This window comes from Xyrauchen texanus, chromosome 28, assembly GCF_025860055.1.
Source record: "Xyrauchen texanus isolate HMW12.3.18 chromosome 28, RBS_HiC_50CHRs, whole genome shotgun sequence".
In the NCBI taxonomy this organism is placed as follows: Eukaryota; Metazoa; Chordata; class Actinopteri; order Cypriniformes; family Catostomidae; genus Xyrauchen; species Xyrauchen texanus.
This window is the reverse complement of record NC_068303.1, coordinates 25,052,364-25,078,141: the sequence shown is the minus strand read 5'-3', so window position 1 is coordinate 25,078,141 and position 25,778 is coordinate 25,052,364. Positions and strand designations below refer to the sequence as shown.

The window sequence follows — 25,778 nt, the reverse complement described above, 5'->3', positions numbered from 1 at the left end:
TGTCATTGGCAAACTTGATGATGTGGTTTGAGCTGTGCATTGCTGCACAGTCGTGAGTCAGCAGAGTGAACAGCAGTGGACTGAGCACACAGCCCTGGGGGGCCCCAGTGCTCAGTGTGGTGGTGGTGGATATGCTGTTCCCGATCCGGACTGACTGAGGTCTACCAGTCAGGAAGTCCAGTATCCAGTTGCAGAGGGAGGTTCCCAGGCCCAGCAGGTTCAGCTTTCCAATCAGGTGCTGAGGAATGATTGTGTTGAATGCTGAGCTGAAGTCTATGAACAGCATTCGAACATATGAGTCCTTTTTATCTACGTGGGTGAGGGCCAGATGGAGGGTGGTGGCGATACGTGAACTGCAGTGGGTCTAGTGAGGGGGCAGCTGGGTCTTAATGTGCCTCATGACGAGCCTCTCATGATGATGGGTGTGAGTGCGATGTGACGGTATTCATTGAGGCAGGACACTGAAGACTTCTTTGGCATGGGGACGATGGTGGTGGCCTTGAAGCATGTTGGAACTATGGCGCTGCTCAGAGAAATGTTGATGAGATGTCGGTAAGAACATCTGACAGCTGGTCTGTACACCCTCTAAGCACTCTGCCAGGAATGTTGTCTGGTCCAGCAGCCTTCCGTGGGTTGACTCTACGTAGCGTTTTTCTCACATCGGTCATGGTAAGACCACTCCTTGGGAGGGGGAGTGGTCTTCCTCGCCACCACGTCGTCATGCGCCTTAAACAGAGCGTAGAAGTCGTTCAAGGCATCTGGAAGGGAGACATCTTTGTCACAGGCAACTGATGTTGTCCTGCAGTTGGTGATGGCCTGGATACCCTGTCCTGGAAGTGACTATGGATTCTCTGTGCGTACAATGACAGTGGCCCCAAAATATATTTGGACATTTTCTGGCAGTCAACATTAGTGGAACATGTCTATAGCTAAGGTATAGCTAATGTGATGAACTACACATGCGGTTCCTCTGCTAGAACACCTGAGAACTGAGTTCACCTACTAAAAATTACCATGAGACAACATAGTCAAAATGCATTTTAAATGTATCTGAAAAGTTCATTTGGTTCTGAGAAAAGCATCCTAGAATCATTTTTTTTTAGCAGATTGTATACCTCTGCAACGACATTCATACATTAAGTTAGATTTAAGGATCCAAATGCTTTTTGGGGACACTGTTCATACATAAAAAAAGTTTGTGACTGCACAACATAAACCTGACGAAACAATCCCATCTTGAAAATTACTATTCTTGCAAAGAAATAAGGACAGCTTTGTCTGCCTTTTTATTTATCACCGTAAAACCATCCTTATCTGCTCTATCACATCGGAATTCAAATAGATCAAAGCATTGACAACACCAAACGCGATCTCAATCAGGTCATGTAGAGGAGGTGTTTGCGTGAAAAATTATCTTGCCTACCTTTCAGTAGTGGCAGCTGCACCAGCTCTATGGGTTTATCCTGAGATCTGAACTGAGACGAGCTCTGTGCTCGTTTCTGCCTGACTTTCCTGACCGACTTCCTGGAGAAGCCGTCCACCTTGTCCACCGATGGGGGCGTGGTGGCTGCTGAAGACATAGCCCTGTGACAGAGGGACAAGAGATGTTCATAAAAAATAGAGGGAGAGAAAATGAACAGATGACAGTCAGATACACATACAGAATTGCATTTTACCCAAGTTGTAAATCTGCAGTTTAAATCGTATGTGATACAAGGCCAGCTACCGCAAAATAAAATAATCTTTCTATTGCGTTGTATTTAATGGCTGCTCTTGCAAAAACAAACATATAGCAGTGAAGTCCAATGGACAAACATAAAGACTTAGCAGGTTCTTTGAATAAAAAAACCAAAAACACATACATCCAGAAATATGCTATCATATTTCTTGATTGTTTAACATTTCTATTTAAAATTGAGTTAGGATAATTAGATTGGATTTATGCCTCTAGAAAGTCTGCAACCACTTAACACTTAATTCTTTTTAATGAAATGTATTTCTGACTTGTTACATCTGCTATGTAGAAACCTAAATGATGTCATCATTTGGCAACAGACCGCAGAGGGACGCAAATGCAATAAGAGTTGCATCTCTTATTTCCAAATAATTCTTCCTCAAAAGTACAAAAATAATAGCTACTGGAACAGCTAAGGAACCGGAATCGTTAAATTCCTTACGATTTCCGTCCTTAATTAAATGGGGACTGTCATGCGGTTTATGATTGAATTGTCTGATGTAGGTAATTTTTTTTAATTGACATTATTCCTAATAGGTTCATTGCAATAATCAGAGTATAGGTGTACATGTAAACGTAGCCATTGAACAGATATCCCACTTCATACCAGCAGGCCACCGCGCTATTGAGAAAAAGGTGTTTGTGTTTGAGGTAAATGAGTCAGAAACCAGGACAAATGAAATTGTTATCTGGATTTGTCCATTCTAAGGTGTGTCCGCTTCATGGAAGCATTGTATTTCAACAACCAGTTTCAGTACACCTGTGTAAATGTGCTATTTGCTATAATGAATGGAAAAATGCATTCAACAATGCTATGTCCTGTTCAAATAGCTTAATACACAGCAGTCATCTTCAAGTGCAGCAGCATCACCCTGCAGCTCTTGCCTGGTTATGCCAAGCATGGATGAGCCTGGCTAGTACCTGGATGGGAGACCTCCTGGGGAAAACCAAGGTTGCTGCCGGAAGAGGTATTAGTGAGGCCAGCAGGGGGTGCTCACTCTGCGGGCCCCAATGCCCCAGTATAGTGACAGGGACACTATACTTTAAAAAGGCAAAGTCTTTCGGATGAGACGTGAAAATGAGGTACTGACTCTGTGGTCATTAAAAATCCTAAGACACCTCTTGTAAAAGACTAGGGGTACAAATAGTAGTGCACCAATTAGGAAGTTTGAGTCAGATACGGATCATAGATTTTTTTAACACTAAGATCGCCGATACCGATTTTTTAAAAGTGCCCTTTTCCACACTTTTGCAAGTTATATTCTGCAGTTATGTTTATGCCCCACACAGTAAAATTACATTAAAATAAAAGGTATTGTAAATTGCAGTTAATGTCATTGTGACATACTGGCAACCAGTAAAAACCATGAGAGCATCACACAAAGCAAAGATATGTAACAAAAAAACTAAAAAAAATATATCCATTACAAGCTCCAAAGCTGCTCCAGTGAAATCATTAGTATCTATGGTTTGATTACCCACCTTTGGAGTTTTGTTTGTTACACAAATCACTAATTATTAAGCAAATACATGATGAAATGCTGTTAAACAGGTTAAACAGTTATATCGGTTATTAATGGTATTGCGACCAACATCAGTCTGATTGAAACTGGGATCCTCAGAATAACGCTGGAATGAGTGACTGATGATGACGAAATACTGGGAGTACCTGGAGAGCACACTTATTTGATTTACACAGAGAGCACATGTTGAAGGGAGCGAAGCTGAAAGTGCTTATGATTAAATGTAAGGAATTAATGCTTTGGTTTATTTGTACATTCAATCCATGTGATAAACATAGTTTTTAAACAGCTTTCCCACCCCCACCCAAGCTATGAATGGCTTACTTACAGTTTCTGCATATTAAGCTGGGATAGGAGAAAGTACTTAACCATTGAAAATGTTATACAAGTCAGCTTCAACAATAATGCATGTCCTGCTGGTTGATGTGTTTTCTGGAAGCAGCAGAAATTGGCCTATGAAACACTAAAGTATTTTGAACCAAGTAAACCTTTTGCCCAATGCACTTAAGCCCCTGACCTCTACCTGCTTTACCCTTTCAAATTCCAAGTTACTAAACACCTGTTGGCCATCAAGGTTACACTGCGCTTAGGGAAATCAGGAGGCGCACACACAGCTGTAGGAGCTGGTGTTCCCCGAGGCCTCTCACCTTTATGTAAGAGCTCAGAACACATCCTCACAGGACTGCCACTAACAGGGATTACAGTGGGCTGGATGGGACAGAAAGTGATCAGGCTTTAGCCCTCCTCCCAGGCAGAGCAGGAAGTGGAGAAGCAGCAGCAGCAACATAAGGAGGTGGAGGAAGTAGCAGCACTACACAACAGCATTTAGCAATCTAGGTAACCTCTCGATTTCTCATTCAATGAAAAAATCTGGACTGTCAAGAAGTCAACATCCTAACCCTCTGATATGTTAGGAGCCATATAAGTGTAACGGACAGATGATTAATTTCACAGCAGGCACAGATACTTTGTGCTGCAGAGAGCTTCTATACACTGTAAATCCCAACTCATCCATGACACAACATTTTTTGGTAGAGTCTACACAAATGGTCAGAAATGTCAAAACTACATAAATGTTATGTTCACTTGACACAAAAACACATGTTAGTTTGACATTTTTAATGTTAAGTCAACAAGTTTTAATTTTTGAGTTACTAAAACTAAGATTTATAAAGCACATATAGCCTAATGTGCTCAAGTTCAATTAACAACATATATATTGTGCACTTATCTTATAATTGAACAGTCTACTGAACACAAATGTATTGTTTTTATGTAGTGATTTTGTTACTCAATAAAATGATACTTTGTTCACTTCACTTAAAATCTTTGAGTAGAAACAAAATAAACTGCAACATGGGAGTTCGTATGCATAGTATGTTGAGATGAGTTTGTAAGCATAGTATAATATGCTGAGATTAATAATTTCAAATTATGTGTTCCAAACTAGATATTTTATGCTTAATTCACACAACGGCGGATGTTTTATTACTGGACATTTTTGTGTGCAGTCGTTTCCAAATAAACTTTTGAGTAAGTGAATTAAGATTTAGCAAAAAATATTTTTTAATTTAACACTAAAATTAGGGATGCACCGATGTATCGGCCAAACATCGGTATCAGCCGATATTCGCCTTGTTGACTGACATCGGCCTAACGGCAAATACGATAACATTCACCGATGGCAGTGGCTAATGTTTATCTGTTATTTGCAGTCGACTATGACAACAGTTGCCTACCCAGCTGCAGTTTCAGAGAAGATCCAACAGGTTGTACTATAATACCACCCACAGCCATTGGCTGGACACGACTCTGGCATGACATAAGCGGGCAACGGATGCAGTGCGCACGTGTGGTTTGTTTTCAAATAAGTGCAAGAAAATGTCGGTGGTGTGGGAGTATTTTACTGTCTGGTCTGTGATTTAGTGAAAAATTCTGCTGTATAGCTAAAAAGGCTCTTGAATGTTATTTATCACAAAAAGAATCTTTGTTATTTGAAAGGTTATATTAAACGTTGTTTCATAAATTTGTATGATTGAATTTGTGCTCATTCAAAAATAGGGTGATGCAGAGCTGAAAGTCTTAAAAACAGCTAATTTATAATGAAGATTTTTCTTTGTTTCACTGGCACAAACATAAAAAAAGAGACATCCATTGACTTGGTAAATTTATGTCTTGTAAGATAATATATTCCCTTTTAATATGACATAGAATTCTGTGCTCTAAAACACTGGATTATTTGATTATGTGATAAAAAAAAAAATAATGTTGAACTGACAGAAATTTCCCAGCAGATAAGGGTCACGTGATACATTTAATTGGTGTCAAGTGTACTCAAAACGTTCACGTTACTGTGCTGGACAAAACAAAATGTTTTATGTGCAAGCCGTTTCCAAAAAAATGTAAGTAGAGAGAGCGAGTTGGGATTTATAGTTTAGAGGGTCCACAGATGTAATCTACCGTTCTCCCCCTGTCCTAAACTTACCTGGTGTTTAATTAGATTATTTTTGCTGAAATAAAATGGCCATTATTACATGTAAAATGTCATAAAATGAGCTACTGTACATGTATCATATATAAACATAAATGCCTATAACAGATTTTAAAGGACCATTTCATTATAATTAACTCAACCTCATGTCATTCCAAATCTGAATGACTTTCTTATATGGAAAGAGATATTTTAAGGAAAATACAATGACAGTTGTTAACAAAACATCTGGTTTTGTGATGAAGACATACAGTGGCAAAAAAAAAACATTTATGTGAACCGTTTGGAATTAGATGGTTTCCTGCATTAATTGGTCATAAAATGCGATCTCATCTTCAAAGATACAAGTATAGACAAATACAATATGCTTAAGCTAACAATACACAAACAATTATTATCTTTCATGTCTTTACTGAACCTATATCATTAAAAATTCACAAAGCTATAGGAAAAGTAAGTGAACCCATGGATTTAATAACTGGCCGATCATCGTCTGGTGTGAACGGCTCTCTTGAGGTCATTCCACAGCATCTCTGTTGGATTAAGGTCTGAGCTCTGACTGGGCCACTCCAAGCTACTCCATAGTGGATTTACATAGATGTTTAGGGTCAATGTCCTGCTGCATCTCCCAACTTCTACTAAGCTTCAGCTAGTACATAGCCACCCTGACATTATCATGTAGGGTATCTTGAATAAACTTGAAACATAATTTTTCCCACATTAATTGCAAGCAGTCCAAGCCACAAAGCATCAATGCAACCCCAAATCATGAAGCTCCCTCCACCGTACTTCAGCGTTCAGATGATGTTTTCATGTTAGTATGCGGTGCCTTTTTACACCATACAAAGAGCTGTGTTTTCTTCCCAAACAATTTAACCTTAGCTTCATCAGCCTACAAAATATTTCCCCAGTAGTGCTGTTGAGTGTCAAGGTGGTCTTTGGCAAACTACAGGTGTGCAGCAATGTTTTTGTTTGAAATATTTTTCTGCCATGGACACAATCCCTGTTTGATGTTCTCTGTAGTCTTTAGCTGTCATACAAGTATTCTTTTTTACCTCATTGAGCATTCTGCGGTGTGCCCAGAGTCTGAGATCTCTTTTTTTGTGAGGCATAGTCAATGTCAGCAGATGCTTCTTGTGAATAGCAAACTCAAAATGTTTGATTGCTTTTTGTTAAACAATCTTGTTTCATTAATTTGATGCCAGATTTGCCAACTCCTGACTCTAATTAGCGTTTGTAGACGTCAGTAGTCTAGGGGTTCACTTACTTCATTCAAGCATTCACTGTGTAGGTTGGATAATGCATTCAATATGTACAAGAACAATATAATTATGCATGTTATTAATTAAAACATATTGTATTTGTTCATTATTGTAACTCAAATGATGTTCAAACCGTATTTAAAGACAACTACATAAATGCAGGTAATTCCAAAGGGTTCACATACTTTTTCTTGCCACCGTACAGCATTCAAAATGGCATAAATGAGGTCTTCACAGAGCACTTTGAAGGGAACACAATAATGATTGCCATGCTAGGACAACAGGCGTCCCGTATGGGATAAAACAAGGGACCTCCCGGCTAAAACGGGACAGTTGTTTACCCTAGTAGCAATACATTGCATCTGCCACCTCTCACATTTTAAGATGTGAGATTCATCATGAGATGAATGTGTAACGTAAAAGAGTAGGTGTAATGTAACGAATGTGTGGGTGTGTAACCACCCACTGCAATGTATGAATGGCCACCAAACCTCTAACAATTAAGAAAAACGAATCTACAGAGAATGAATAAGCAAGACTGATCTGAAAGTCGGTGCCCTTAGGTCTTAGCTGGTTTTCTGAAAGCTCGCTCCATTCTGTCTGCTCTGACATCAGGTCTGATATCTCTGCCATTTCTTACCCTCCTTATTTTGAATTTCCATATTCAGCTTCATTGTTAGAAATTTATACATTTTGTTTGCAGCACACACAGCATTAAAGTATAAAAGGTATTTTCACACCTAAAAAAGCCAAGTTGAAAGTTTTAGCAAGCTGAGAAAGAGATCTTCATGATCTTTTGCATAGCCATTGACCATAATAAGTACTGACGCTTGATATTTCATTGGGGAGAGGAGTGAGAAAACAATTAGCTGGACACATCATAAACATCAAGTCCAAAGATTTTTTTCTTTATTTAACCAAAAGGGAAGTCTCCAAAATGAAATGCCTTGTCATACATTTAGGCAACACCTCCCTAATAAATGCACTTCGCTGAGGGTGTGTAACTGTCAGTTATCTGGCTGATAAAACTGAGGCTGTCATAAATCCAGTCATAAACTAAACGGACTTTGGAGGCAAAGCCACGTCATGAAGGGAAGGGTTTCTGTCATCCACAAAGCTGCTCATGTTTTGAATAAACATACAAGGCTCACATTAAAAAAAAGCTCAATATTAATTTCTACAGTTACTCCTGTTGTCAACCTTGACTATCATGTTATTAAGGTCTGCAATCTGAAACTAGAATAAATGGTAAGGTCATTGTATCACCTGACTAACTACTCAGCACTGAAGCGTCTTGAATTTGAAGTACCGAGAAACAAAGAACTGTTCACTAAACGACAGAGCTGCGTTTGTTCCCAATTCATCTAAGAGCATTATAAATCAATTTTATTTTTTTTTAAAGAATTGCTGTTTATTAGATGTTCAAGTGTGATATGTGATTGTGTGATATATCAGCTAGTGATGGGCATTCACGAATAATTTGATATTTGAATATTTAAGCTCATAAAAATTAGTATTCTAATATTCTATTATTTAAATGAAGGTAATTAATGAGAAAGATGTTGTACAACTATTTTTTAGTCATAATGGTTGCATCAACCATTAAAAAAAAAAACAAGCTTCTAATTATATCCAAAACAAGCTTATATTCTGTCCTGTGTTTTTATTGTTGAAAATATTTAAACAAATAAAAATAAAATATAAAATGAAAGCATTTAAGCTCACGCAAAGCGTAGAAAAAGAAACCGCTAAAGACGCAGACTGACGCAGTTAACGTACAGGACAAGTATAAACACTGCATATAATAGTTATCATGTTTATATTGTATCTCATGTCATGTTTTTGTTAAGAAAAACAAGCATATCCACATGCTCAGTAAACTATACTAATTTATACACACTAGGGATGGGCATTCATCAATAATTTGGTATTCGAATATTTAAGTTAATAAAAAACGAATATTCGAATATTCTATTATTTGAATGAAGGTAATTAAAGAGAAAGAGACATAATATTACAAGCTTCTAATTATATTCAAAACAAGCTTATATTATGTCTCACGGGGTTTATTTGGTGTTTTTTTTTTTTATTTAAACAAGCAATACGTGAAAACAAAAAAGAATAGAATGAAACCATTTAAGCTCACGCAAAGCGAAGAAAAGGAAACAGCTAATGAAGTAGACTGACACGGTTAACATACAGGCTGAGTATAAACACTCGGCATATAATAGTTATGTTTATATTGTATCTCATGTAATGTTTTTGTTGAGGAAAACAAGCACATCCACGTGCTCACTATACTCATTTATACACACCAGTTTAAATGATGGAATGCCCCTTACCTCAGCTAGCATATTCCATCTCGGATGCTATGTCTGTTGTTTACAGAAGCGTTGTGGGGATAACGTTGCTACAGGGATGTACCAATAGCAGACTGAAACTACTTTCTGATGAGCTGTACATATATGAGAGTAAAGTGTACACCGTTTATCCAGTTTAAACAATTTAAACAAGAAACCAGCTCTCACAGTAAGCCACATTCTCACAATAAGTGGCATTTTTGGTGTCCTATTCGACTGCTCATGCACATCCTTAATATCTTAATAGCATTATATCGGCCTATCAGCAACCCTGCTCTCTGGATATTGGCATCGGTCATTAACAACCCATATCGGTCAACCACTATTTGTGATAACATTTGAATCAAAGTAGGCTGATTAAAACATCAGTAACAAAAAAATAAATAACCAGCTATATTTACGATTAGCCTAGGCCTGTTTCACTTATTAGAAAGTTCATATTCTTATTCTACTGTGTGTCATTATAATAATCAAACAACCATAAAAAGAAAATGAGAAATCCCTCACTGCTTTTGACTGTGTAACTTTAGTAGTGTTAAAAATTATTAATGTATTATAATCATACAGTGAAGACCAGAAGTTTTCATTTCATTCTGAATATTTCCTTGAATACTTGATAGCCTACTGCTGTAAAAACATTTAAAGTTGTTAAAAAAGCACATAATTATTTTATTGTTATTACTGACTGTTTACTAGTCTTGAATAATTACTTAACTTGAAACCATTCTTCAATATTGAACAAACTGGTTTGTATTCATTTTTGTTGTGGTTTTGAAGCTGGAATTGAGAATCGTCAAATTTCACTACAGACTTCTGAAATGTTGGTATTGTGATAATGTATAGCCTTTATTATACATTGTAGATCTTGCTGCAATAAGTTGATTAAAAAGAAGATCTCCATCCATATAACTATGAGCTATGCTGTTAATGGTGGCTTTTCTTTATTTGACTACCATACATAGTATAATAATAGCCTTCACCCCTACCCAGTGCAGTTTAAATGATGTCGCAGAGAATGGAGTTTATTGAATAGATACACTATTAAGTTGAGTATTGGTCATAATTTTAGAAACATATACAACATAAACTTTGACATGTGACTTGAGCATGTAACTTAAATGTCCTTTTTTCTCTCCAGACGAGCAACCATTTTACTCAGACAAGTGAATGGCCAACTTACTTGTCCAGAGGACAAGCACACGACAATGCGTAATGTTGAGTCTTGCCAATAACCAAATAAAATGGCTTTTATATCTCCATAAAACAGTTAAACCATGAATATAACTCATCCTCAATAAACAAGATCAGTGGGCAGACAAAGTCCCTGAAAGATAAGTAGTCCCATATTCTAATCTGAAAAAAAAAGAAAAGGAAAATTAGAACTTGCATTTAAAAAAAGATAGGCACACCTGGAATAGCCAATCTCGGTTAGCTGGAATTTTATACATTTTTATATATATTATAGATCTGCTTTTGGTGTCAGTTGGTTTTTGATATTATTTGCACAATTGTTTTGTTGTTATTCAATCGTAGACTGCATACAAATTTTGTCTAATGAAAGGATTTTAGCCAAACGTGACTACACCTCGACAACTTCATGCAAACTGAGTTAGTAAGCGATTTTTCAGATTACTTGATTTATTGTCAAAATATTTATTATATTACTCGATTACCAAAATAATCGAGACTGGATGAACTTTCTAATGTTAGCTGACTTAGTAATGATTAGGCTACATCAGACACCGGATTGATTCCATCCAAACTGCAAAACTTCATGACAACGACTGCGCCCTCTCATCGTCTCTAGTAAAAAGTGCGAAAAACAACAGTGCCACGTACACAAGCTCTGATCTTTCTGTGCTGTAGTTTTGAATATTTTTCTCTAGCACCAAAAACGCATCATTTATGCCCTGTCCCGCTCGGCACATGTTGCCTCTTTTCCCCACATGCGTGTAGACATGATGCACCGCACAAGTTAACGTGGTTCCAAAGTGCCTTTCAGACATCAAGTTTTTCCCTTCTAAATTATTAACCTTTAATAATTAACAAATCACTTTCTGTTCTAATTTTGTGAAAATTAATCAGATGTCATCTTCTCTGGAATGGATGACAAGACAGTAAAAAAAGTTGGTAGCCTAATATCTCACTTTAATGAAAATCGAAATGTTCCATTCAGACTTTTACTTTTCTAAATTTTCTCCATAAAATTTCAAACCTCTATACAGCATTATTCCACAGTCACAATGGCTTTTATGCCCCCATACTTTGGTATCTGAATCTAAAGAAATTCCTTTTAAATGTTAAAATATTCAAACAAATACTGGACTGCTGTCTGTTTCTTCTGTCAACTTTGAAATAATAAAAAAAACAATTTCAAATGTGTAAATATGAATCGTGATAAATTGATTTAAAACAATATGAAAAAGAATATAGTGAAAATATGGCCATGGCCATATCACCCAGCCCCACCTACAGATCCTTAAGGCTAGTGGTGCACAGATCAAGAAATTTGAGGCCGATACTGATCTCCAGGTTTTTTTTTTTCTCCCCAATTTGGAATGCCCAATTCCCAATGCGCTCCAAGTCCACGTAGTGGTGTAGTGATTTTATTAAGCAATTGTGTGAAGACAAGGTGATGTTACGGTTAAAAAGTAATTGCTGTGATTAGTGGTATTGTGACCAACATTAATCTGATTTCAATTGAGATCCTCACAGAATAGTGCCAAGATGAGTGATTGATAAGATATTGAGAACACGCATGTTTGAATGACACCGCGAGTGAGCTTATTGAAGAGTGAAGCTGAAAGTACTCATGATGGCTCAACACAATGTCTGATTGACATGACTCACATTACATCACATACAGCTGAAGAAATGTACATACACCTAAGCCAAATACATTTATAAATCAAGTTTTTCAAAATTTCTGACAATTAATCATAGAAAACATTCCCTGTCTTATGTCAGTTGGGATCACTACTTTATTTAAGAATGTGAAATGTCATAATATTAGTAGAGAGAATTATTTATTTTAGCTTTTATTTCTTTCATCACATTCCCAGTGGGTCAGAAGTTTACATACACAAACATCAAAAGTTTTGGGTAGCCTTCAACAAGCTACTAACAATAAGTTGCTGAAATGTTGGCCCATTCCTCCAGAGAGAACTGGTGTAACAGAGTTTGTATGCCTCCTTGCTAGCACACGCTTTTTCAGTTCTGCCCACAAATTTTCTAACGGACTGAGATCAGGGCTTTGTGATGGTCACTCCAATACCTTGACTTTGTTGTCCTCAAGCCATTTTGCCACAACTTTGGAGGTATGCTTGAGGGCATTGTCCAATTTGAAGACCCATTTGTGACCGAATCTCCTGGCTGATGTCTTGAGATGTTCCTTCAATATATCCACATCACTTTCCTTCCACATGATGCCATCTGTTTTTTGAAGTCCACCAGTCCTTCCTGCAGCAAAGCGCCTCCACAAGAAGATGCTGACACCACCATGCTTCATGGTTGCGATGGTGTTCTTCGGTTTTCAAGCCTTACCCTTTTTTCTCCAAACATAACAATGGTCTTTATGTCCAAACAGTATAATTTTAGTTTCATTAGACCAGAGGACATCTGACTTCTCCAAAAAGTAAGATCTTCATCCCTATGTAGGGTTAGGTATCATTCAAAAACTTTCGATATCGATACCGATATCTTGACTTCAATATCGGTTCCTAAACAATACTTTTTTCGATACCTATTTAAGTCAATCTGTTTTAACAAGATTAAAAACTTGGGTTTTATTTTTTCAGTTTGTTGACTTTTTTACAGACTCTTAAGTCTCATCTCCTGAGCCTTCTGGTCTCCTCATGCCAGGGTCGGCAAGGGCAGAGGCTATAACATTAATGTGAAGAGGAAAAAACAACAAACAATAAAGCTAAACTGTTAATTCAGCCAACCCTAAGGATAAGTACGAGTTAAACTTGATCAGTTACTGTCAACCTTAAAGCATTTTTAGCTATCTATAGCAATACATCCAAAGAATATCTAACGTTATGTAGGTCCCAGTTAATAGGACTATGTCACCGCACACAGAAACGTTAATTTAACAAGTACACAAGCATGTACCACTACAAGTTAGCCAATTTTGTTTGTTGGTTTGTTAAAACGTTAAACTATCTGTCGGATTCCCAGTCATAGCGCAGCTGCATTCATCAGTAGTTTTGGAGGAGTACTCGAGGTGGGCATGTTCTAGGAAGCTCTATGGCAGGACGCTGAGAGGATGACTGCACCGGCTTGGTCTTCTAGCAGTCGAAGACGGAGCAACTTTCTGCTCTTAAGTTTATTCCATGCACTGTCAAGTGCTTAATCAGATTTGTCAGGTTGCTGGTCTTGGCAGCAATTATCTTGTCGCAAATATTGCATCGCGCGCTGTTGGCTTCGAGCTTAGTGAAATGTAGCCACCCTTTTTATCTTTTCCAAATCTTTTACATCTATGGGTGTTGGGACGCATACACAATACCACCTCATGTGTTAGCCGCGTCTCTAGGCGTAACCAGTGTAAACTAGTGCTTTTCCTTGATGCCTAAACACAGCCAATCACTGGCACTTTTAGATTTGGGCACATCTCGCATGCTACAAGCTTTTCACAGACGTTGACGAGATTAACCCCATAGGTATCGAAATTTGGTACCGAATGACAAGACATTTTTTGATATTCCATAGTTTAGAGGCAATTCGGTCGGTGCCTAAAATGTATCAAACTCGATACCCAGCCCTATCCCCATGTGCAATTAAAAACTGTAGTCTGGCTTTTTTTAATGGCAGTTTTGGAGCAGTGGCTTCTTCCTTGCTGATCAGCCTTTCAGGTTATGTCGATGTAGTACTTGTTTTACTGTGGATATAGATACTTGTCTACCTATTTCCTCCAGCATCTTATCAAGGTTCTTTGCTGTTGCTCTGTGATTAATTTCCACTTTTCACAAAAACTAAGTTAATCTCTAGAACACAGAATGGGTCTCCTTCCTGAGCAGTATGATGGCTGCATTGTCCCATGGTATTTATACGTGCATACTTTTGTTGGTACAGGGTAACTTCAGGCATTAGGAAATTAAAAAAGGATGAGCCAGACTTGTGGAGGTCCACAATTTATTTACTGAGGTCTTGGCTGATTTCTTTTGGTTTTCCCATGACGTCAAACAAAGAGGCACCGTGTTTGAAGATAGATCTTAAAATACATCCTCAGGTACACCTCCAATTCCGTACATCTCATATCAGAAGCTTATTGGCTAATTGTCTAAAGCCTAGACATTTTCTGTAATTTTCTGCTTAAAGGCACAGTTAACTTGGTGTATGTAAACTTCTGACCCACTGGAATTGTGATATGGTCTATTAAAATTGAAATAATCTGTCTGTAAAAAACTGTTGGAAAAAATTACTTGTGTCATGCGCAAAGTAGATGTCCTAAACGACTTGCCAAAACTATAATTTGCTAATATTAAATCTGTGGAGTGGTTAAAAAATGAATCTTAATGCCTTTAACTGTATACTCAGATTTGTATATGCATGTTTATTTGATGTTTCATTTGTTTTTAAACCCTTTTGCAGTCTCTTTATCCTCTCCGTGCTCACTGTGCAGAAAGTCAGAATTACTACTGCAATGACTCTAGAAAATGGACAACAATATTCATATCGGTTTAATTCTTACACATTTTTAAAAACAAACCTGCATATTCATCTGAATAAAAGCATGTCTGAAAGTTTAAATTCATGACTACTTAAAATAGCCAACAATTCACCCTCCAGAGGCCACAATGTCATGCACCAAGTGCTGAGAAAGAGCACATTCATTAGAGTAGCAGTGTATGTGTTTCCCTGTGTGTTGCAAAAAAGATTGCCACCGATTCTAGGCGCGATCGGCCAATTGCCGATCACAGACTAAAGACAAAGATTGGCCGGTCGATCGGTGCACCCCTACTTAAGGCTGATTTATACCTCTGTGGCAAAACCTACGCCGTAGGCTTCACTTAAGATTATTTCACATTGTATTTAGAGTCAGGAGCATTGTTTTAATCAAGAACATCAGCCATTTTTATATGTTTCATGACGTAACAAGCAAAAACTTGACATACACTCACTCAGCACTATTTTAGGAATAGTTTGATCTTAATAAAGTGCCTGACATGGTCTTCTGTTGCTGTTGCCCATCTGAGGGTTCGACATTTTGTGAATTCTGAGATGCTATTCTGCTCATAACAATTGTACAGATAGGGTATCGGAGTTACCGTAGCCTCTCTCTCAACTCACTGGATGTTTTTTGTTTTTGGCCCCATTCTGGTATATGAAAATCATCAATTATGGAAATACTCAAACCAGCCTGTCTGGCAAAAACAATCATGCAACAGTCGAAATAACTGAGATCACATTTATTCCCCATTCTGATGGTTGATGTGAACATTAATATTATGCTCCTGACCTGTATCTGAATTATTTAATGTTTTGCACTGCTGCCACACGAATGGCTGATTAGATAATCACACGATTATGTAGGTTTTCAGGTACTCATAATAAAGTGCTCAGTGAGAATATTTTGTATGTGAGTGACTATGTGTTGTTTTTCACTCTAGAACTTTCCGAACTGATTGATGTTCTGACTGCATGTTTGACAGTATGGTGTCCAATAAATAATATTTCAGAAGTTACAAAAACAGAAATTATTTTTCAACAAATTAAAAAGTACCTGTTAAGAGTTGGTTATAAATACCTGTATACATGACAGATATACAGTGCATTCAGGAAGTATTTAGCCCCCTTGATTTTTTTTCACATTTTGTTGTTGCAGCCTTGTGCTAAAATGACTTAAATAATTTGTTCACATCAATCTACACCCATGACAAAACAAATACAAAAACTCCCTGTCCTTGAGCACGAACTTGTACTCAATTAAACATCTCTGGAGAGACCTGAAAATGGTTGTCCACCATTGGTCCCCATCCAGCCTGACACAGCTTGAGAGGATCTGCAGAGAAGAATGGTAGAAAATCCCCAAATCCAGGTGTGCAAACCTTGTCGCATTATACCCAGACAAAAAACTTTGAGGCTGTAATCGCTGCCAAAGGTGCTTCAACCAAGTACTGAGTTAGGGGTCTGAATACTTAAGAGTCAATGTGATTTCAGTTTTTTTTATTTTTAATAAAGTTGAAAAGTTATCAAAAAACTTTTTTTTGCTTGGTCATTATGGGGTATGGAGTGTAGATTGTTGTGGGGAAAAAATAATTTAAAAGCATTTTAGCACAATGCTGCAACATAACGAAATGTGAAAAAATGAAGGGGTATGAATACTTTCTGAATGCACTGTATATGCATTGTTAAATCCAACTTCTAAGCTTGAAAACAACACCCATTTTGTGTTGGTCAAGAAAACATCTAATTATTTAGATTTTTTTCAGTATGGCATGTCAAAAGTATGCCAAAATATGTATTAAGGCTGAAGTATGTAACTTTTTCTGTATTAAAATACTTCTATCCCAGCTTAATATGCAAAGCCAAGTGTAAGTAAGCCATTCATAGGTTAATTTGAATGAAAACTGTAAACAGTGACTGTGTTTACATGGACACCAGAAAGCTGTGTATTGCTAGAAAGCAGCTTTCTCCACAGCAATGTAATTTCAGCTCAAGGAAGACTTCGTTATTTGTATTCAATGTTGCTTTGCTTTATTTCAAGATATTCCAGTGTTGTTACTGTGTTTCATTCCTATCGTGACCCGCAGTGGAATTGCGCTGCATTAGTGGGGTTTACCTATTACATAAAACTCCAGGATTCCCCCAATGTACGTGGATAATCTGTGAACATGAGGGATTGTCGATACTTTATATTGGTGTGTACAGTATGTAGTGTAAGTGCTTTTCCCAATGTACTTCCAGAAATGTTGAATTATTTCAGCTTTGTTGACTTGTTGTTGGGCTCCATCCTATGACGTTTATTATCCGGTCTCTTCAAGCACGAGCACTCTTAAAAAAAATTGTAACAATGCTGCTTATGCGTTTACATGACTGTGTTCTTTAGGAGAAACCTGTGTGTGTGTGTAAAACAGTTTTCTCTTAATCCCTTAAACGGCGAAGGATAATTTGTATTCTTGTTTACATTACGTTTTCAGAATGCCGCATACAGCAAAAAATCCTGAAATAAAACGTTTTCTTAAGTGCATGTAAACGTTGTTACTGTGTCTTTGTGATGCTATAAAATTCCTGTTTGTTTTGAGAGACCCGCTTAGACCTGCACCAACAATGTTACTTAAACAATGCCTTGAGTTGGGTGATGGAATATTTGAACAACAGCAGATGGGGGGGGTGTATTTGGAAAGCCATTTTTAAAAACATTGTTTATTTTTGCAATTACATTCAGTGGTGCTAGTGTCGCAGAAACATACTTCAGCTTTAAGCGTCTTAGTATAGCTTGATTTATTTTCTTTCTGTACGGCAAACAACATGTGTAATAAGTAATTTGAAACTCAATCTCATGCTTTGATAAACTTGTTTTTAATACCAAGGAGTCATTTTCACAAGCATTTTGGCTTTGTAATGGCAAAACAATGCAGACACAGAAGTATAAATACAAGCCACTGCTTTGACCACTACGTGGAACTTACAACGTAGGTTCGACACAGAAGTATAAATAGGCCTTTATGTGTCACACTGGGCTTGTGTGACCTCTGACCTGGTGAAAAGATCTCACACTTTCCTCTTGGAGATATTTTAGATGGGTCAGCCAAATAATAACTTTAAATGTTCATACCTGCATCACCATGGATGTTATTGGAACTCTTCCAGCTCCATAAGTTTAACATTTTTTCTGAAGCATAATGAACCTTTAACCAAGCATAATGCACTTCATAAGCCTGTGATTTAAAAAGCATACTCCAGAGACAGAAATGTGTTTGTTTTATAAGGAAGGGCCCTGAAATGTATAATTGACTCATTTCATTGATCTAATTGTTTGACTCAAATTACAACCTTTATATAGATGGATTTCCCACCTAAAGATAGCGAAACTTTCCATCTGTGTATTTGGGTAGTCAAATACTGGACTCTATAACAATAACCTAGACAAATACCAGGTCATTTTTATGTCTGCAGGAGTACAAACAGTTCTGAGAGGACTTTCTCCCAGTCACGTTGCTCAAGCAGAAGTTTATAGAAACATTTGTCAAAACTAACCTAGGCTACTGAATTCGCTAATTTCCTGTTCTTGTAACATTTGCCGTTTGTGTAACCAAGCAAATGTAACTGGAAAATGGCTTTATTTCAGTGTTGTTATGATCCAGCATTGTCCTTTCTAATAGAATGTATGTCTTTGAGAGATAATTGTGTCCTGACATAATCTAAGCACTCAGAGACAAATGGGCCAAAAAGTTCAGATGGAGTTTTGAATCAGCGAATCTGATGTCTTAATTGTCAGTCAACAAAACGCATGATTGCAGCTGAGAAAATAGAGAACAAAAAGGCGTGGAGTATATTGCATTCCCATGAGCCTGAATGACAAGGCGAATAAACAAGACTGTTGACTTGCCTGAAAAGTACAAGACAGATGAAAGGAAAGAACAATGAAATACCGATGACTGAATTCAAGTTGTTAGTCTACAAATGTGTGTCAGTTTCTGTTAAGACAACCGGTATTCATTTGACAGCAGTGTCACTGTACCAGAAAGTAGGCGCTGCTGTATGTGCGTGACAAAAATCTGAACGGCAACATTATATTCAAAGCTCGATTGCATATGATATCAATTTACCTAAATTATGTAGATGTATAGTCATCTTTGACTTCACAATTCAAACAAATCTCATTCGTTCTCTTTCTAGAAGGAATTATCTGGTCAGTCTGATCTGAATGGCAGGACTCTTCTTTAATATCACGCTGAAAATAACTATTAAGTTGGTAATATATTGTTTATTTGGGTTTCTTACCTCTCGCGATGGTGCTCGGGTCCAGGTGGCTCGTTTTAAGCAGCTAACCGTGTACTTGCAGGCGACCCAGCTAGCTAGTTAACTCAAAATGCTTCACTACCCGACTACTTACACCGGTTTCAGGATTGTAATAGAATCCACGTATAAATGATGAAGATTATTCCGGCTCAAAACACTCCAGAATGCAAGTTTATGATATAATTAGAAAGCCGCCTAAAGGTATGCGAGCATTTTACTGCTAATCCCCGTAGCTGCCGTCCCTGCCTACACCAAAATACACATTCACTGACCGACTACATACCCAGATGTTTGGGCACTTGGGTAAGATTCACCTTTCTGTAAAACTCACTCAACTAGCGACTAATTGCTAACCTGTTAATACAAGAAAACGTTAGCAGGCTGCGCTAGTGCTCAGTGCCAGTTTTTTTTCCTGCCTCAAAACAGACGGTTGAACCTAACATGATGAAAGTCGTTTTAAGATAAAATGTCAATGATTGGTGGCTTTCTGCACTTAGAACGCGCTGGTTGGTTGAGATGAGCTGTCAATCAAAAGTGGCTTTAGGCACGCCCCGAAAGTCAAACGTCATTGACGTCGAAAGCGATGGAGGTAGGTTGCGGAGTAAAATGTTTGAGATGGAGAATAGATGAAGACAAGGACCAGAAATGCCCGGATGGCAAGAAATGTCACCCGAGCTTCTGTCCTTTTGGTCTCTTCATGCCCCATTTACCACAATTGAATTATATTACAACAAATAATTCGTTTATAAGGCCATAGACAACAAGACAAACGTTTTCATTACCGTTTACTATTCTTAGAAAAGGATTTGGGGGATCCCCCCCTCTACAATTACTAAGTCCTCACTCGGAACATGGTGTTACATAACACTAATGACACTTACCAGTGATGGTGTTTCTCCTCGTTCATTCATTCATTCATCCCTCCGTTTATTCGTTCGCTCACTTTTTCTCTCACGGGGGACAGGTACATTCATTACCCGACTGTTGCACGCAATTATTAGAGTTACTAAATGAAAAAATCTTAAAACGATTAAGAAGTGGCAGTTTCTCTACAATGTTTCAGTATACTAAGAATAACTATGCAACTAGACCATTTATGGGAATCTAATAAAGACTTTTACATCAGGGATGAGAGATTTCAGGATACAATTCTGACTTCTCAATGGCTTTTTTACCATGGACGAAGGCCAGATAAGTTTAAATTAAGATAAGTTTTTAAACTGTTTTAGCGGTCAACCATTATCAATTTTACATTTGTGAGGAAGTAACTTATTTCACCTGTCTCTGCGATGGACTGTTTACTTATAACCACAGGGTGGCGATATAGTTCCTCAAATTTGTGCCTTCCGTTCTCTATGAGGCCACAATATGAGTTGAACTCGTTAACACTTATTGGACCCTTGTTTGATAAAACGTGAACAACAGTTCAAAGTAACATGCCAATGCAAGGATTTAGGTTTTGGGATTGGTCACCATTTATTTATTTATTTTAATCACCTTTCAACTTTTTTCAAATTAAACTAAATAAAATCATAATATTGATAACCACAAAAAATATTTTGACTCTCTAATTTTCTTTAAAGAAAAAGCAAAAATCAAGGTTATAGTGAGGCACTTACAATGGAAGTTAATGGGGACAATTTCTGGAGGGTTTAAAGTCGCAAAAGTGAAGCTTATTATTTTATAAAAGCACTTACATTAATTCTTCTGTTATTTGAGCTGTAAAGTTGTTTAAATCGTCGTTTTTAGGGTTGTTTTAAGGTAAACTGAATTGTGTTGTAGTACAATTGGCTATAGCTTTACATAGATAAGTTTAGTAAGTGATTTTGTCATACTAAAATCATGTTAACTTGCATATTGTTTATGTGGCTTGTTGTAAAACGTATCGGTTACCTAACGTAACCTCGGTTCTCTCTAGACGAGGGAACGAGTATTGCGTAAGCTAGCTTACGCTACGGGAAAGATTAATCTTTTCTGAGATATTGAAGCCAAAAAATTATCCTTAATTTTTGTATCCATTGTCAACGCAGTGCGGCAGCTGCAGACCTTGAGCGGGCTAGCTAGCGAGCTCATAGGTTGCTCTGTGGCAACTGCTGCAGCCTATAGACGAGCTTGGGCGAACTCGCATCCAATGAGAGGCGTCTGTGTGCTCACTGCATCAAAGCCCGCCAAAATGGGCATGACTAGAGTGCATATAAGCGTAGTTCGTAGGCTGGAACCCTGGTTTTCATTGACTGAAGCGAAAAGTCGCTCGTGGCGCGAGCACGGCCGGCTACGCAATACTCATCTAGAGAGAACCGAGGTTACGTTAGGTAACCGATACGTTCTCTTACGAGAGGTTCTCTCGTATTGCGTAAGCTAGCTTACGCTACGGGAACCCATTGTCAACGCCGTGCGCGCCAAGCATCCACTGTATGAGCCCCAGGGAATTAAGGGGGACCCGGGGAGCCCTTATGAGTGGGGAAATAATATTTGGCCGGCAAGAATGCGGGTCATTGATTGTGTAATACATAAGCACATAGTGGGAAGGGAACGACAGAGCGGCGGTGCCGGTCTGTGTGGAATGTGTCCCATCAGTGCAGCTCACCAGGGGAGCTGTAGCGTATTAAACCGCTAGTAGTTTTGCCTGCAGAGCGGGCACTTCCATATTGTAAAATCTGACAAAGGTGGAGGGGAAGTCCATCCCGCTGCCACACATATGTCGTGAATGGAAATCCCGCTGGACCATGCCCACGAGGATGCCATGCCTCTAGTGGAGTGAGCCCTAATGCCCAACGGGCATGGCAGGTCTTTTGACGCGTATGCAGCAGCAATAGCATCCACTATCCATCTAGATAGTGTCTGTTTCGGCGGCGAGACATTTGGTGCACCCTCCGAGCGAAGCGAAAAGCTGCTCGGAGCGTCTGAAAGCAGCGGAGCGCGCAGTATACAATCTCAGTGCTCTGACCGGGCAAAGGAGATTGGCGTCGCGTTCGCTATCGGATGCTGGCAGCGCCGATAGGGAAATGACCTGTGCTCTGAAAGGAGTACCGATCACCTTGGGAACATAGCCGTGTCTAGGCTTTAAAATGACCTTGGAGTCACTTGGTCCGAACTCAAGACACGCGCTGACAGACAGCGTGAAGGTCTCCCACACGTTTGACTGATGACAGGGCAGTCAGAAAACGGTTTTGAGTGAAAGGTATTTCAAATCCACGGATTGAAGTGGTTCGAAAGGGGGCTTTCATAGTTTCGAGAACTATAGAAAGATCCCAGATAGGAACCGATGGGGCGTGGGGGTTCATCCTTCTAGCTCCCCTGAGGAAGCGGATGACCAGCTCGTTTTTACCCCATGACTGGCCGTGCAGGGGTTCAGCGAACGCCGCAACGGCCGCCACATACACTTTGAGCGTGGATGGGGATCTGCCCTTATCCAGTAGAAATACGAGCAGCGACGACACCCCACATGTCCGCGGGTCCAGGTCTCTGTCGGTGCACCATTTTGAGAACACAGACCATTTTGACGCATAGAGTCTTCTCGTGGAAGGGGCTCTAGCGTGTATGATGGTGTTTATTACTCCTTCTGGCAGAGCGACGGGTAGTCGTTGATCACCCACGCATGCAGCGCCCAGCGCTCTGGGTGGGGATGCCAGATTGTGCCGCGAGCTTGAGAGAGGAGATCTGCTCTCACTGGGATGGGCCACGGCGCTGTCAGTGACAGCTGCGTAAGCTCCGGGAACCATGTCTGATTCTCCCAACGCGGGGCTATGAGGAGCACCGAGTGACGCGTTTCCTGATCCTCTGCATTACCTGTGGCAATAGCGAGACGGGAGGGAAGGCGTAAAGCGGGCGTCTGGGCCAGTCCTGGGCCAGCTGCGTCCTCGCTTCGAGAAAAATATTGGGCAGTGAGAGTTCTCTTTGGACGCAATGAGGTCTATCTCTGCTCTGCCGAATAGGTGCCATAACGTCTGGACTGTTTGAGCGTGCAGGGACCATTCCCCTGGGGAATATTGTCTCTGGACAGTCTGTCCGGGCCGCTCAGGTGGCCTCAGCGCGCCAGCGCAGGTGGCACTGGGACCAACTCAGTATGCGTTTTGTCAGATGGAAGAGGTTCCTGGATCTGACACCGCCCTGACGGTTTAGGTAGGATACCACAGATCTGTTGTCCGAACAGACCAGGACGTGGTGACCCTGAATGACCGGGAGAAAGCGCCAGCGGCGTACTCGACCGCTATCATTTCCAGACAATTTATGTGAAGGAGCTTTTCCTGAACTGACCATAGGCCGAAAACCGGAGAGCCCTCGCGAGACCGCGCCCCAACCCGTGTTGGACGCGTCTGTCGAGATGACTTTTCGGCGAGATACAGCTCCCATTGTCACTCCCGCTGATACCATTCGGCCACTGTCCAGGGCTGCAGAGCTGATATACAGGTCTGAGTCACCTTGATGGGCTGGCGGCCTGTGGCCCAAGCCCGGCGAGACGCCGGGTGTTTAGCCAATGCTGAAGCGGGCGATGTGCAGTAAACCCAGCTGAAGTACTGCTGCGGCTGAGGCCATGTAACCTAGCACTCTCTGGAATTTCTTCAGAGGCGTGAGGCTGTTCATCTGAAAAGATGCGGCTAGTCACTGAACACGGCGTCGGCGCTGTGTAGATAAGCGAGCCGTCATTGCCACGGAGTCTAGTTCTATTCCCAGGAAGGAAATGGTCTGACTGGGCTGTAGTGAGCTCTTGGTCCAATTGACTGCAAGACCCAAACTGTTCAGATGGCTGAGGAGAACTGCTCTGTGAGACAGAAGCTCCATATGTGACTGAGCCATAATCAGCCAGTCGTCCAAATAGTTCAGAATTCGCAAACCCTGACTCCGCAGTGGTGCGAGCGCCGCATCCATGCACTTCGTGAAAGTACGGGTGCTAAGGACAGGCCGAATGGAAGGACGGTGTATTGATAAACCTGGCCGTCGGGCGAATCTCAAGAATGACCTGTGACAGGGATTTATCTGAATCTGAAAGTATGCATCTTTCAGATCGAGAGAAATAAACCAGTCCCCTGGCGCACATGCGCGAGGAGTTTCCTGATTGTAAGCATTTTGAACGGTCTTTTGCAAGCACCTTGTTCAAAACCCTGAGATCTAATATGGGTCTGAGGCCGCCGTCTTTCTTGGGAACAAGAAAATAACGGCTGTAAAGCCCCGACTCAGCTCAGAGAGGGTGGCACTTTTTCTATGGCCCTTTGCACAGAAGGCTTGCTATTTCTGAACGAAGCATGCACGCTGCTTCCGTGTTCACAGTGGTTTCGAGCCAGCTCTGAAGCGAGGGGCGGCGATCGAACTGTAGCAAATAGCCCTGTTGTATTGTGCTTAACACCCACTTGGATATCCCTGGAATAGCTTCCCATGCTTTGAAGCGTAACGCTAGAGGGTGAATGGCCAATTCGGCTCTGATTGCCGCACACAGAGTGCTGAACAAAATGTGTGAGCGCGTTTAGTGTGTTCATGCATGATTGCTCGCAGACAGCATGAACAGGCTGTTTGTGAGTGACTTCCGATTGGAATGAATGGGGAAAGAGTCACATCTGTTACGTGATGCGCAAGCATACTCATGGGCACGGGACTTACACACAGAGGAATGGTTGCTGGCCGTGTAACAGAGCGGGCAGAGAATGGGCGCGCGACGCATTTGTGGGCGCCTTCATTGACTCTGACGCTCGAGCTGTTCAGTAACCGCTTTATGTGAGCGTGCTCTGGTAGGGACACGAGACATGCAGTGCTTGTGTGCAGAAGTGAACACTGGATTGTGGGCACATTTTCTACACATAGGGCTGGTCGTGTGACAGAGCGGGCAGAGAATGGGCGCGCGCACGCATTTGTGGGCGCCTTCATTGACTCTGACGCTCGAGCGGTTCGTAACCGCTTTATGAGAGCGTGCTCTGATAGGGGCACGGGATGTGTTATGCTACACTGTGTTATTACACTGGGTTGTGGGCACTTTTTCTACACATAAGACATGTTTGCTCTTTACAAGATTTATTTGGGTCACCGTGAAAACGGCGTTTGAGTGCAGGCAAGCGGGCAGTGTCATCCGGCTTGTTGGCTGCTAAATTCACCACTGTAGTAGCCTGAGAGAAGGGGACTGACAGGGGGCAAAGCTTTAACGGTGGTCCGGCCGCGGCGGGACTGAGCCGTCGTTTGTTCAACAAAGTTAGGAAGACTTCGGTTGCTCTGGTTTCAGCGTTACCTTAAATCGAGGCCCGCGGGGGGGCGGCGGTCTGCGGCGGCGGTCTGCGGCGGCTGTCTGAGCGCGATCGAGGGCGGCCGCCCTGTCGACGCTGAGAAGTCTGAGTTTGTTGAACTGGGCGCTGTGAAGAGGCTCGTGCAGGAGGCTGATCACGTGAGCGGCCTGCAGAGGAGCTAGTGCGACGCGGCAGGAAGAGGTTCATGGCTTGGGTGGCTTTCTGGACTTCT

At 40.3% G+C, this 25,778-nt stretch overlaps 1 protein-coding gene across 1 annotated transcript in view; it reads right to left on the bottom strand.

Moving 5' to 3' along the window:
- ppp2r5ea (protein phosphatase 2, regulatory subunit B', epsilon isoform a) overlaps positions 1-19,757 on the bottom strand; it is a 33,070-nt gene extending 13,313 nt beyond the window's left edge. Inside the window, exons 1-2 of the mRNA XM_052095573.1 lie at positions 19,320-19,757; positions 1,424-1,584 (exon numbers count right to left, since the gene is read on the bottom strand). Coding sequence (XP_051951533.1) covers positions 1,424-1,580 — 157 coding nt within the window. The 5' untranslated portion in view covers positions 1,581-1,584; positions 19,320-19,757. The remainder of the gene's footprint in view (positions 1-1,423; positions 1,585-19,319) is intronic.
- Between the last annotated feature and the right edge of the window lie 6,021 nt (positions 19,758-25,778).